This window comes from Dufourea novaeangliae, unplaced genomic scaffold (genome assembly GCF_001272555.1).
Source record: "Dufourea novaeangliae isolate 0120121106 unplaced genomic scaffold, ASM127255v1 scaffold16, whole genome shotgun sequence".
NCBI lineage: Eukaryota > Metazoa > Arthropoda > Insecta > Hymenoptera > Halictidae > Dufourea > Dufourea novaeangliae.
In genome coordinates this window covers 3703896-3717407 of record NW_015373891.1, presented here as the reverse complement: position 1 = coordinate 3717407, position 13512 = coordinate 3703896, and the positions used below count along the sequence as shown (strand labels likewise).

Sequence of the window (13512 nt, the reverse complement as noted above, 5' to 3'; positions counted from 1 at the left end):
GACTGCTAAGTTATTTATGAGGTGTATATTGTAGGAAATGTAAAGAAGCATTTAAATATAATTATTTTTATAATAGGAGAAAAAGTTCACTCAAGGTCATTTTTTGATATTTGAAGGTTATATCGACTTTTTTTTAATAGAGTCGTATAATTTTTTATCTATCTTCTGAATACTTCACCTTATCTATTAAAGGGAAAATGATGGTATTAGATTGTCCAAGCCCGTAATCTCGACTACGAGTATCGCGGGATACAACCTCTACTTTTATGGTAAGATATTGCATATATCTTCAAGTTGGCGCGGAAGACGAGAGATGGGGTAGCAAGACATCCTGGAGATATGGAGGGGATTATTATAGTTCTAAATCTCTTCGCGTTTCGCATAAATGCATAATCCTATTTTTTATGTTACTTATACCACATTTATTTTTGTATTTGATATTCTACACCTTACGCAACTTATCTTCTATTAATGCACAGTTGTGGACAACCAGCTTTTGCTTAATCATATTTTATTTTACTACTCGCATTGTACGTACCTAATTATTTTTGTCAATGTGAGTTTCCATAAAATCTACATTTATTAATCCTTTCCTCTGTTACAATTTTGTAATCGTTTCCACGGATTCTATTTGTGTCTAGAAACTTTTTTTCAAATAATTAAAAGGGAGAATTAAACATGACTAGGATAATCAATAATCTAGCCTAGGATGACACTGTTTAACAAAATTTTGAATATTCTATGACGATGAAGAGAAACTGGAGCCATTTAATTGATTTTGAATTTCCGAATACAATGGTAATCTTAGTTTTGATCTTATATGTAAGGATATTTTTAAATTAATTTGTAAATATCGTATAATGGTCATGTACTGGTGGAAAAAATACCTCGAACTTATAGAATACAATTTTTTCCATTAGTACTTCGTTTTCGAGAAAGTCGACTTTGGAAATTAACCTGAAACGCGTGTATTCATGGTAACAAGTAGAAACGGAATGCAATGAACAGACGCGCTTGTCAAGTCCTATTCAATTGCACGTGTGTCCGGCAGATATTCAAATTCAATTTTCTCGAAAACGAAGTCTGAAATAAAAGAATGTTCTATATTTTCGTCACCATTTTTCATGTGGAATCAGCCCTGATTGTACCATATTGTACAATACTGTATTGTCTTCAAAATTTGAGTTACAATAACAGTTGCTCGTACATGGCTACGTTAACTATGAAAAACGCAAACCAAGACGTTTAACATTCCATGAGAAACACCGCGGATCTAGATGAATTTGATTACAAAGGGGCGGAACGTTTACCGGGTGGAGGGGCTACAGAATTAATTATTCTCTGAAGGTGTATCTATTTGCGAGTAGAGAGATTGAAGTCCGCCCCTCTCTGAAGATCAAAAGAAATGTTAATGCAAACTCCGAGGGGAATTTTATTAAAAACAAAGGAAAAAGGAAGAGGTAAATTGTAAATACGTTCATTCGACATCAAGCTTTGAAAACTGGGCCAAACAAGCGTGTCGACGTCCAGGGTCAAACATTAAACGTCGCTCTGTTACCTCATCCCCGAAATCCGTGTTTCTATCAAATCTCACCGCCCTCTATTTACCGTTTAGCGTTCATCGATGGGCACGCAGCTCTCGTATTGACACTATTAAACAGACACACTCGTCCATTAATTGCCTGTTTATTACTCTGATAGCTGCCATTATCTCGTTATTGCGGCGGAATTATTGTCGTCGACCGATGAGATTTTTCGTTGCCCCTCTGCGTGTTTTCCTGGGCATCATAGCTGCGCGTATTTACCGCAAATTCGTTTCATTCGCCGCGATCGAAGACGCTCCCAGAGTTTATGTGACACATTATCTCGTGTCAACTCTCGCCTCTCGCTTTAACTCCTCTATCGATGGCAATTACGGGGTAATTGATCCTCGTCCTTTTGCTCCGTCTACGTACCGCCGATTAATTGATTTCTCGAAATTAATTCGGTTCCGCTGTGTGTGTGCGCCGCAGGCGACAGCTAGTTTCGAAAGCAAAGACCGGTGTGTGGTATCTGTCAACGATCCGGACGTATCAAGGGGATGATCGTTAAGAGAACGATAGGCAATTGGAATTTCAATTAGGCCAACGAAGCGGATGTTCCTAACATTTCTGTTCTCCTCGGGTCTATATGACCCAAAATAAATATTATATTTCAATAGATATTATGTTTATAATGCTTGTTTTTAGTATCCAACGTACTTAAATTTTACGACCAGTTTTTGTGTAGTTTTTATTTCTTAAGATTAAATCATTTCAAAGCTTGGAATAATTTTATTCGAAGGGATGCAAACGTGATCATCATATTGCTTCCGTATACATTTATGTACCCTATTGCATCTACTTTTTACATGGTCAGAAAAATACACTGTTATGTTGAAGTAGTCTACAGTTTTTAAAGGTAAAGGGATCTTTTTTCATAAATACACAATTCCATTCTTAATTTTTTTATTCACCTATGGAAGAAGCGTGTCATGAATAAAAGTTAATGTTTATTTATCTCAGGATTGAAAAGTAATTTGTTAGAGCCACTGTAAATTGTTCTTAAACCCAATAACAATTAAAAATTTGTTAATACCACACCGACCTTAATTGTTCTAACATTGATTGTCAAATGAAAAAGAGATCAGTTGAAGCGATAAAAGAGTCTGAAATTTAGTATCAGCGTAGACTGAAATTGCTATGATCACTTATTTTTATTTTTTATGAGGCCGTAGTGATGGACATCGTGTCATAAATTCCATTGTGTTACGTCGAACACGGTATCGCGGAATTTTTGTTTCGTCGACCCATTTTTGGGGAAAAATCATTCGGTCCCGTCAGGAGTAACGCGAGCTGTCACAGTTGACGTATTACTTGTCGCTCGCTATCGAGCAAAGGTTTCTCTTGTCTCGTTTCAAGTGCGAGTTTACACTGCCTTAGACAGACTTCATCGATCTCTACGATAGGATGTCACGTCAGTCTCGAGATTCGGTTCGAGTACGTAAGGGGAGTGATCGACAATTTTTAAATTACTTGTACATTCTTTATTTTCTTTTTTAGCTAGACTTTATTAGCTTTTGGCTAGACTTTCCAAAAAATCGATTTTTTTGTTGCAATTTCTGAAAGTATAGGTTTTCAAAAGCATGTCTACAGAAAAAACCGAGAAAATCGATATTCAAATTTCAAAATGTCGACATTTTTTAAATTTTCGATATTTATTTTATGCTGATTCACTCATGCTAATGAAGAAACATTTGTTTTTTTTTATTTTAAATAAGCAGATTGCCCGGAATCGTGTCAGGCAATGGGATATCTTTTTTAAGGGACTGTACTAATACATATATATATATTTATGAGAAAATATACATATGAATTTCATGCAAATTCATATTTTTACAGATCTATTTACTGAATTCAAATTACCTTGTAAATTTATTCCCGTTATTAAAGGTTCTTTTGGGTCCAGACGTAAACTAAAATTCATACTAGTCTTCACGAAAATTTGTACTATATCTTGTTTTTCACGCTCACTTTTACGATGAATGCATAAAATCCGCAGTTTAATCATCATTTACACGAGCCTGGTCAAAACATAACAGACACCAGATGCTCGATCGTACCAACAACACCAACTGAATTTTCATCAATAGATAACACAAACGATCCACGCAAAACTACACGCACACAAACACACACACACGTTAACCGATCCCTCTGTCCAACAAAAGGAACATATTCACGGAATCACGAGTTTTCAGGTTCGCCGCGATTTTTCCTTTGGCTATTTTTTTTTTTTTTTCGAACCGGCAGAACTTTCAACGTGTCAATGTTTTGCGCGATCGTACGGCGTTATTGTTGACGGTTTCCGGTGAAAACGACGCGTTTAAACGTCGTTTCCGTGCGCAGTGGCGGGCGGCCGCATACCTGGAAAACAGCCCAATGGGAAATACGGGCGAGCAGGATGAAATAAAAAAAAAAAGAAGAAAAAAAAACGCGAGTCGCCGGGAAGCAATATCGCGAAACGAGTATAATCGCGTTCGGTTTAACAACTAGCTGCGCCACCATTTGCTTTTTTTCCCTCGAATGGTTCGCGGGGGACCCGTAGATTGTTTGGGTTGACGTTCGCCCGGTATTTAAATTAGTTATTGACACGAGCTCGCGTTGCTCCGCCCGCGAATCGTTCCCCGCCACGAATGCGGGTCTGGGCCTTGATAACTGGATAATTATTCCTATTTCACGTGCTACCATAATGAACCCGGCTGCGATCTCGATGCCCGTGGAGCCGAGTTTATGTATTTAATAGCACCCGAATCCACGCCGTTCGATCCCTTTCGGCAACGATCCCATCCACCGATTGGCTCGAAAACACGGTAGAGATTTCGAAACGGGTTCATTCGCGCCCACATTTGGCGGCGAGTCAAACGCGTACACCTAATTTCTTTTCTACCTTGCTATCCCTCTCCACCCCTGATGCTGGTATCGCGCAGGGAGTGCGTTTAATTAATTCGCGATGTTCCGCTCGAACACGCGCGATTATTCCATGTTTGTTTACAGGTGGAAAATCCTTGTTTAAACCCTTTATTGAGCCGAGTTATAGATTTATCTGAATTTCGTGAAATAACCTGTTTCTCGAGTAAATGTAAAATTCGAAAGGTAAACAGGGAAAGAAGCTGGTGGCAATTTGATTGCCATTGCCTTGTAAAAGGGTAAAAGTGTGCTCGTAATGAATGTGCATACGTCTGTTCCGAAAGTTTATACGTTTTTATCGTAATTACCGAGTGGCTAGTTATGGAATTCAAATAGTATTTGTTATCAATATTGACCGAATCATTTCTTGTACAATAAATACAAAAAGTGACCAGTTTCGATGTTACAGCGAATCAAATATTTTGAAACGACTTTCAAAATATATTTATTACTATATTAACATTTCTGATTCATCGACGCACAGTTCCAAAATATTAAATTTCTTCTTGAATGATCCGTGTTTTAATAAAACGCCCTGTGAAACGCGATTTATATGACATTATTACGTTATTCAAATAATCGGTTTTCAGTTTCCACGCGTTTAATTTTCTGTTGGCCGTAGTTGTGGCTGAATTAATTTGCATGTTTAGGTATTTATTAACGAAGAAATATAATATCAATATTAAACAGAATATTAATGAGATTAAATGAGATTTCCTGGGAATAGATATTTTTATACGACTGTGTCGATATTCAGCTGCTTTCATATTAAATTTATTTACAGTTTCCATTAACTTCATTACGATGTACAGTTACAAAATCTTTATTCCTTTATATCAAATAAATGACGATAAACGAATTTAACTAACAAAGCTTTAGTTGGTTAAGGAAATTGAGGGCCTCCTTATATGAAGAATCTTACAAGCTACCAAGATAGTAGAAATCATGACCAATGGGCTATCTTAATCCTCTAGCTACTACGCGTTACTGCACTACGTGCTTCCTGTTATTACGTAGCCCTCGTCTATACATTACTACCCTACCCGTGTTATCATTGTGATCAATAATTATAATAATAATAGGTATCCTCGAAAAATACATACTCGACGGAAGAGGACTTTATGGCCAACACTACCACAACTGCAGCTTCAAAGGCGTAGTTGGAAAGCGTCCCTTTCCTCATGCTATTCTTTTAATGGCCTCTAATTCAATATGACAAATGTCGAATCACAAATGGGACGTACAAAGCGGGAGTGGATTTCCCCTCAATCACTATAAAAAAAAAGTGACTCTTCTAAATTTCTAAACGTCACGATCTTCAATATAATCATCCACTCACAACATAGACAACAAGAACCAAATGCATCCCCTAGACCCACCAGAATCCCAAGAGTGGTACCAATTCGAAGGTCATTCTACGTAACTACTGTCAAGATTAACAATAAACGATTTATCCATAAAGTCCCCGAACTTTTTGATCAAACCTTTATACATCAAACCAAAGCAGCCCTCATTGACTCTATCAGCGCTATCACTCGCGGAAATCTTCACAGATAGCCCCTTGTCTCCGAGTGACGTGCTAATTGCCAGAGCCGCGATACACATGGGAATCCAGGTTGGCCTGGTCCGTAACCATCGGAGCAGAGCACAGGTTAAGGTGCTAGGCCGTCGTCTTTGTCATCGTCGTCGTCGTCGTCCCGGCGCAAAGTTTGTCGAGCTCCGTAGGTATACACCGGGTGTCGGCCAATCCCGGCGGCGTTGACAGAATTTATAGGGCTCAGCTTGCGCTGCTCAACCTATTTTCCAGACTGGCCAAGCTGGAAAGACAAACGGAGGCTCGGAGCGACGCGACTGGGGAATGGTCGGACGGAGAGACGGGAAAGCCATGTACATTGCTCCTTCCTGTGCTGCAATTAGCGCCTCTTTAGTCGCCTGCAACCCCTTGCGACGCTCCTCCACCCAGGCCGCGGAGAACCAACCCGCCCTAAACCATTCTTCTCGCCCGACGACCCCATTCCCTTCCCCGCGCGGGTAGCAGCTTTTTCGCTGGAATTCGGAACGTTTGTTTTCGCGGGCTCGAGGATCGGCCCCGAGGGTCTCGTTCCCATGGACATCCCTGACACGGTTTCAACATCGATTATATCATCCCCCTGGGAATTTTACTAGCTGCAACGGTACGAATGACCGCTCAAGGATGCTTCTTAATACTCTATTGGCTTGCGCGATTCCGCCCGGACTACTTGTTCGCAAACGGTTTTAAGGTTCAGAAATATAGGATATTTTAACACTTTATTAACTGATACTCTCTTAGTAGACTTTTAAATTTCAGTGTTCATAGATAACAAGCCAATTAATTTACCATTAGATCAGGGTTAAAGAAGAAACGTTGTTACGTTAGTCTATTCGAGTGCTTGCTATTTTTCATGAATGTTATATGCTACTGTGATTGAACTGTTTAATAATAGTTCCTTGACTGTTAATCGTTGGATTTACTAATCTATTAAGTAACAGGCATTAGGTAATGTGTTAATAGAAATGACAGAGCTCTGAACGACTGTCGATTGCGAACTGTTCAACGTGCATTCATGAGAATTCAACGGATGTTATCAGGATAAGAACAATATTCGTAGCTTCATTCGTGACATAGAGTACGAATTATGCGAGGAAGCCATTAGACTAATCGGATCAATGCTGTCAAGGAGAGTCGATGTGGCCATTTAGACACTACTGTGTTACGAAATTGAATGCCATTTACACAGTTGTGTGCATTAGTACCTACTGAAAATCGATTTGCAGATTTTAGCCAATTAGCAAAGTATTCACAACGTCTAATGTTAGGTGATTAGATTTTAGTGTGTTAAGGAGTTACAGACTTTTCGTGGTAGTGGTAAGGCAAAAGTTACTAGAGTGGCCGGAGAAAGGTCTGTAAGAATACAAGTTAATTCAACATTGTCTTCACAAAAGAGAACCTTTCTTTGCAATCATAACGAATGTTCTATTGGCACATTCAAATGTTACAAGAGATTCTTGTTCTTCCTCGTGGTTCCGATTATTATCGTTAACATTCTCAGCCAACCCATTATACGCCAGGTTATCAGTGCGTCCATTGAATTCCAATTTTCCGAATAATTATTCGCAAAACGTGGAAGCTAGTACGTTTCCCTACACCGGTATTTAATTACACGGATACTGGATATTATATTCCAAACGAAAAAACCCCGATTTTGTTCCAGCATTCACCACGTTTTCGTCCGAGTAACGTATTTAACGATATTAAATAGTTTAACGCTGTACGTTTTCAGCTATTATCTTGCCTGAGTCTCGAGTTACAATGCACGAAACCTTTTTTTACGGGTTAAACCATGGCAAGTCCATGGTTACTAGTATCGAACGTTGCACTTCCGTTGATTGAATTCAGGAGGCAAATAATTTCGATCGAAAGTTTTCAACTCCCGACATTCCCCACGTCTTCGACTATGAATTATTCGCCCTAGTTCCGAGAACTGCGAGCGGAAAAGCCAATGATACGGATCTCCCATAAAAGTGAATCGTAGAAACTTCGAACGGTATCGTTTTATCGCGAGACTCGGCCGTAGTAACCGGTCGAAATCCGGCCATCCCCCTACCGATATGAAGGGGAATGACGGTAATTACAATTGGAAAAACATACGTTCGCGTAGAGTGACGATGTAGTAGGACTCGACGCTTGGCTTGCTGCGTCCCATCGCGTTCACGGCCGAGACACGGAAACTGTAGATGCTGAATGGTCGCAGGCCCGTGATGGTGTAGTAGGTATCGTTGGATGGAGTTTCGATCTCCTTTGATACGTTCCAGAGCCCGCCCTCGCCGACCCTGAAAACAATTGCGTTGTCGTTAACACGGGAACTTGTGAACGTAAACCTTGATGGGAAAAGATTGAGGAAATAATCTTTCCCGTTGAACGCGTTACGACGTTTCCCATTTTGGCGAATGGAGGTGTATTAGATTGTACTATATGAAATCGCTGTTTCTATGGATCGAAACGGAAACGCTTAAGTTTTCGCAGAATAATTTGTATTGGATTGAAATGTGCAATAGCTTTCTTCAAACGAGATATCCGATACATTCCGCTTTTTTTTCCTCTTGATATTTTCTGATTGTATGAATTCTTCGAATCTAGATTTTTCAATCCAAGGGAATTTCAAGGTCATAGCATATTAGGGTATTGAATTCGTTTTGGAATCAGCTAGAAGGTTTTAAAGCTAAAAGTTGCATGATACCTTTTAAGGAAACATCGACGACCTTCGAATAACCTTGAACATAACACGAAAGGAAAAGTTTGTTTGTATCACAACCTTTGTCCATTAAAAGACACAACGTTTCGGTTAGAGCGAGTGACTTTCTCGCTTCAGGACCTACCCTAACGTACAGAGACATTGAAGAAAATTCTAAAAGAAACTAAAAAAAATTGTAGAAAACGTTCTGTAACCAGGTAAGAACGAAATGATAATCCATTGTCATCCAACCCTAGAAGTTATGTACCTTTATTTATCAGTCTGTATATTACAATTTCGCGATAGTTTTTTCCTGTTTCAATAATTCTCCCTCTAGAAAGTCTCAATGGCTGTACAAGCAAAGTGTAGTAACATCGTAAAAGGACGAACCTATCGTGCGACGATCGAATGCGGCGGGATTAATTATACGCCCTGAGTCGCTCCTTCTTGTCCTAGGAACAATACCGTGTCTGAGATCCTCCGATGACGGCGAACGCGGCACGTCGGTCGACGTGGAATAAATGAGTGGTCAAAGACGCAACGTGCTGCCAGCCAAGTCGAGATTTTACCACCCTCCCCCCTCCCTCCGCAAATTGCACGAGACCCGTTACTGCTTTAATTAATACAGGTTATTAATCGCGGTAGCACACGATCCGTTACGGAAAGTTTCCGCGCAGCTGTGGTTCGGATAATTGCCGCAGTTTGCATTCGGTTGATTCACCCTTCGTCGCTCTCGTGTTCATGCGTGGTGCTCGGTTGGTTGATCGAACTCTCTGCCATTTAGGGGCGGTTTGGACCCGTTAAGGGCAGCTATGGGTCTTTGTTGAAATGTTCTTGTAATAATTATATTACCTGTTTTTGGCGACGAAGCGTACCTTGTAATAATTTTATTACTTAGGCGTCGACCAGTCGCAATGCGTAGCCAACGCTACGGCGGGAACTCGACTGGCAGTCTCACCGGTTAATATCTCGTTGACAAAGCCTGGGATAATATTTTTGTTAAGGAAAAAGTTATTTCAAAGCATCCCAGTAACCCCTCATTTCCGGAAGTCGATGCTATTTTGAGACACCCTGTATATCGATGTGTTCCAATCGTGGTGTGAAAGTGTTCCACATTTTTTATTACCACTCTCTATAACACGATATTTACTTCGTTGATGAAAAAAAGTACAGCAAATAATGAGTTACAACATTAACATATTATATGGAGTGATTTATGATTCCAAATTTTTTGACTGGTATGTATGTAATAAAAATATTAGATTCCATTTTAAAACGAACATAAATAAGTTTTAAATACCCTCAGAAATTTTATTATATTTCCCGATTACTTAAATGAAAGAGTTTCTCGTTGAACACGTAGTAAGTTGCAAGTTGAGGAAATATTAGGTTTGGTTACACATCCGTTGCAAACAAAGAGAATTCCAGACCTCATTTTGTAAAAAATCTTTTCAAGGAACCCACAATTTCCTGCATGGTCGAGTTTCCATATTTGTCTACTTTCAGGAATATCCATTTTCTTTTTTAATTCTAACAAACGGAGAAGTTTACATCTCGACTGGAATCTGGCCCGAAGTAGAAAGTGGAAGCCAACTTTCCCACCAAATCAAAATTCACTTCTTACCTGGCACCCGCAAAATTTCATCATGAACCGCGTGTTTTCCTTTCTTCCCTGTTTTCCTTTCATTTTTCCTCTCCTCCAGAACGCGGTCTAGCCAGCGCGGTAGTTGAAATTACAGAATTTTTAATCGCCGACCAGTTCCATTCCAATTGCCCGCGATGCTTTAGATCCGACTGCGCGGTAATTCGAGATATTTTAATTCAAATTTCAATATTTATTCGCCATTTTCATTTCTATTCAAACTGTAATAACAAATGAAGACCTGAATTAGTCGACAAAAAAAAAGTCTCGCGTTTTCCGCGATTTCCACGCCAAAACGATTGTGCCCAGCGTAAAATTGCGTTCCGTTGGTCTATGGGACTATTTCACCGTGCACCGAGTAACGCAATGTTCTCGCTTCATTTTACGTTACAATAATTCAAAATATAACCAGTACTTTATCTTTCAGCCGATGAACCTCCGAAAAAAAGTAACGAAATCTGGTAATACAATATAAATTCACGTCTCACCTATCCTGACTGTAAAACAGACCCTGCGGGGGCCACTGTTTCATCGCAATTTCATCTGGACTCGCTCACGAAATAACCAAAACAGCCATCGTAAAAATCACACCGCCTGGGAAACTACAAAAATCGCCGATACAGTGGAACGCAAACAAGTCTAAAAGAAATCTACAACGGAAGAGAAAAAACCATCGGTGCATCGATGGAACGATGGTTTTCGGGATACCCGTGACAAACGCCGGACCGATCCAATCATTATTTCCGAGAAAAACGCCAGACTCTCTTTTTTCGTACACCGCACATCGGACAAATTGTTTAAATGGCCCGCGGGCGCCGACTGTTTTCAAGGGAGATTTAATAACAATACGTTCCGACTATCCCTTACGCTCACATCGTGTGCCCTCCCCCCCTATAGGTCGTGGAACCGAAGGGGGGATTAAACAGTGTGTATTTTTTCATTCCCCCTTTTCATTCCTGCCTCCGTAGCGCTGGAAGTGTTCGATCGACGGAACAACGGAGATCAGGATATGAGGACGTACAAAAAGCCGTGTATCGAAATTATTTTTTTTTTTTTCGATACGCCTGCCGATATTCAGTCCCCTGGCGGCAACCGACGTGGGGAAAAAAATAAAGCTGATAACCCGTTTCCAATTAACGTCGCTCACCCGCCGTTTACCGCGGGTCCCTCTTCGATTTGCTTATCGTTTGTACAAGCAGATCATTTCAATTTTGGTCACGCGCCGGACACGGTCATTCGCTGGCATTTCCAACGCGCCGCGAAATCGATATCGCTGTTCGCGTCGTTCTAAATTCACCCCCGTTCCTGGTTTGCATTCGTGCATCCCCCTCCAACCACCCCTAACCCACCCCTGTCGACTCTGTTTTCACGATCCGCCGCGATCGTTATTAGATCCCCGTTACAGGCTGAACTGTATCGCTTTCGAATCTATTATTGTCTCGTTGCTCTCAATGAGAAATTGGATCGATGGTATTAAAAGTTTTCCCCTTTTTTACCCGGTTTTGTAATTGACCCACTGTTTCCGTGTGCGCTTGGAGCGTTTCGGTGAAAACCTGGTAAATGGATCGTTGGAATTCTTTAATGGATTCTATTGTCACAAATTTATATTTGACAAATTTGCACTTGTTTCTGTAATCTCTGTGATACTTGATGCGATGATTTTTGTTGGTGCACTCTGTTATATTCAGTTTACGTATAAATTATTATCCATGAGTTGACGACCAGTTGGAATATTCATAGTTTATAATGAGTGGAATGATACAACAATCTTCTATCTTATGTGAAATATCGTTGATCTCGTCTAAATGGTATCATGTGTAAAAAGAAATATAGCACTCTGTTTCAAAATTTAACTTGGTCTTGGAATCTGTCCCATTATTCTATTTGCAAAGGAATTGCTAAAACCACATAATGTCCCCGTTCATATCAAATAATTTTTTTAAGAATCTTTTCTTCATATCTTATGTTCTTCAAACTACCACCATTTCTATGATTACTAAAATTTTTAAAAAAGCTCTACGGTACATTCTAAGTAATACATCCCAATTCATAAATCAAAATACATTTTTTATTTCGAACGGTTCAGTCTCTGCAATTTATATTCTAGTAGAACAGCTTTCGGAAGTAAGGAATATCTCCGCGAATCTGTATTGTCATTCCTTTCATAAAAATTGGAAAATAAAGCTGAAAACTATATATATGTATATCCTCTGAAAAGTTGGAAGTTTTCATTTAGTAATTACCTATGAATTAAAAAAAAATTCCCAAATTTCATTCACATTTTTCGACGCCCCAGGATAGTGTACCCACTTGAAGTGTTTCTCGTTACGTGATCGATTCCATTCTAAACGCTTCAGCATCCAATTAATAAGTCCGGTTAAAGTGAACCGTCAGTTAACGTTAATGTAACTTAAAGTTAATTTTCATCCGATTCCAATTACACCACCGACAGTCCACGTTCACCCAGTCTCGTAGACCGCAGAGATTTCGTCCGTCCGAGAAAGATCGATCGTTTTCACTCTCGCTCTCGTTACAGGGGGAGTCGATCAATCGGGCTTGGGACTCTGTCATCCGACGGAAAGTTTCGCCCCCGACGGAATAAGATGGTTCAGAGGGTGAGCACGAGCAAGAACGTCGCATCAGAAATTTTGATTCGCAATGTTTTCCCGTCCCCGGCGAAATAAATCGTCGTCTCTAACTTTTCGATCAACGAGCACCGCCCGTAAGGAAACTGTCGCTCAAGGAGATGCGGAGCATTCGTCTTCCGAAAGAGGATCCACACGGATTGGAAACGCGTGACAACTCCTTCCCCGTTCGACCATGACTGGACGAATTAAGCTGGGAATGCTCCGTCGAATCGAGCTCGACGACGCTGCTACGACGTGGGTTTCATTCCTGCCAAAAAGAGTGCGTTTCATTTTGACAAAGTGTTCAAGCCACGACTCGGTCAGCAATAATATAAAAATTAACATTGTTAATGACACCTGACTAGTTTTTGAATAGTTTTTTGACTTTCTTAGACTTTTCCTTTTGGTACCTTGAATAATAACCATCTGATCCAATTAAACGCAATAACGATGATGCTATTATATCAAAAACATAACGGGATACTATCCGTGGCTATGATACA

The 13512-nt window shown here is 39.9% G+C and overlaps 1 protein-coding gene across 1 annotated transcript in view; it reads right to left on the bottom strand.

The window, feature by feature from the left end:
- The window catches only part of LOC107188982 (tyrosine-protein phosphatase 99A-like), a 313066-nt gene that overhangs the window by 42951 nt on the left and 256603 nt on the right, over positions 1 to 13512 (bottom strand). Inside the window, 1 exon segment of the mRNA XM_015577398.1 lies at positions 8158 to 8339. Within this exon segment, the coding sequence (XP_015432884.1) occupies positions 8158 to 8339 (182 nt within the window).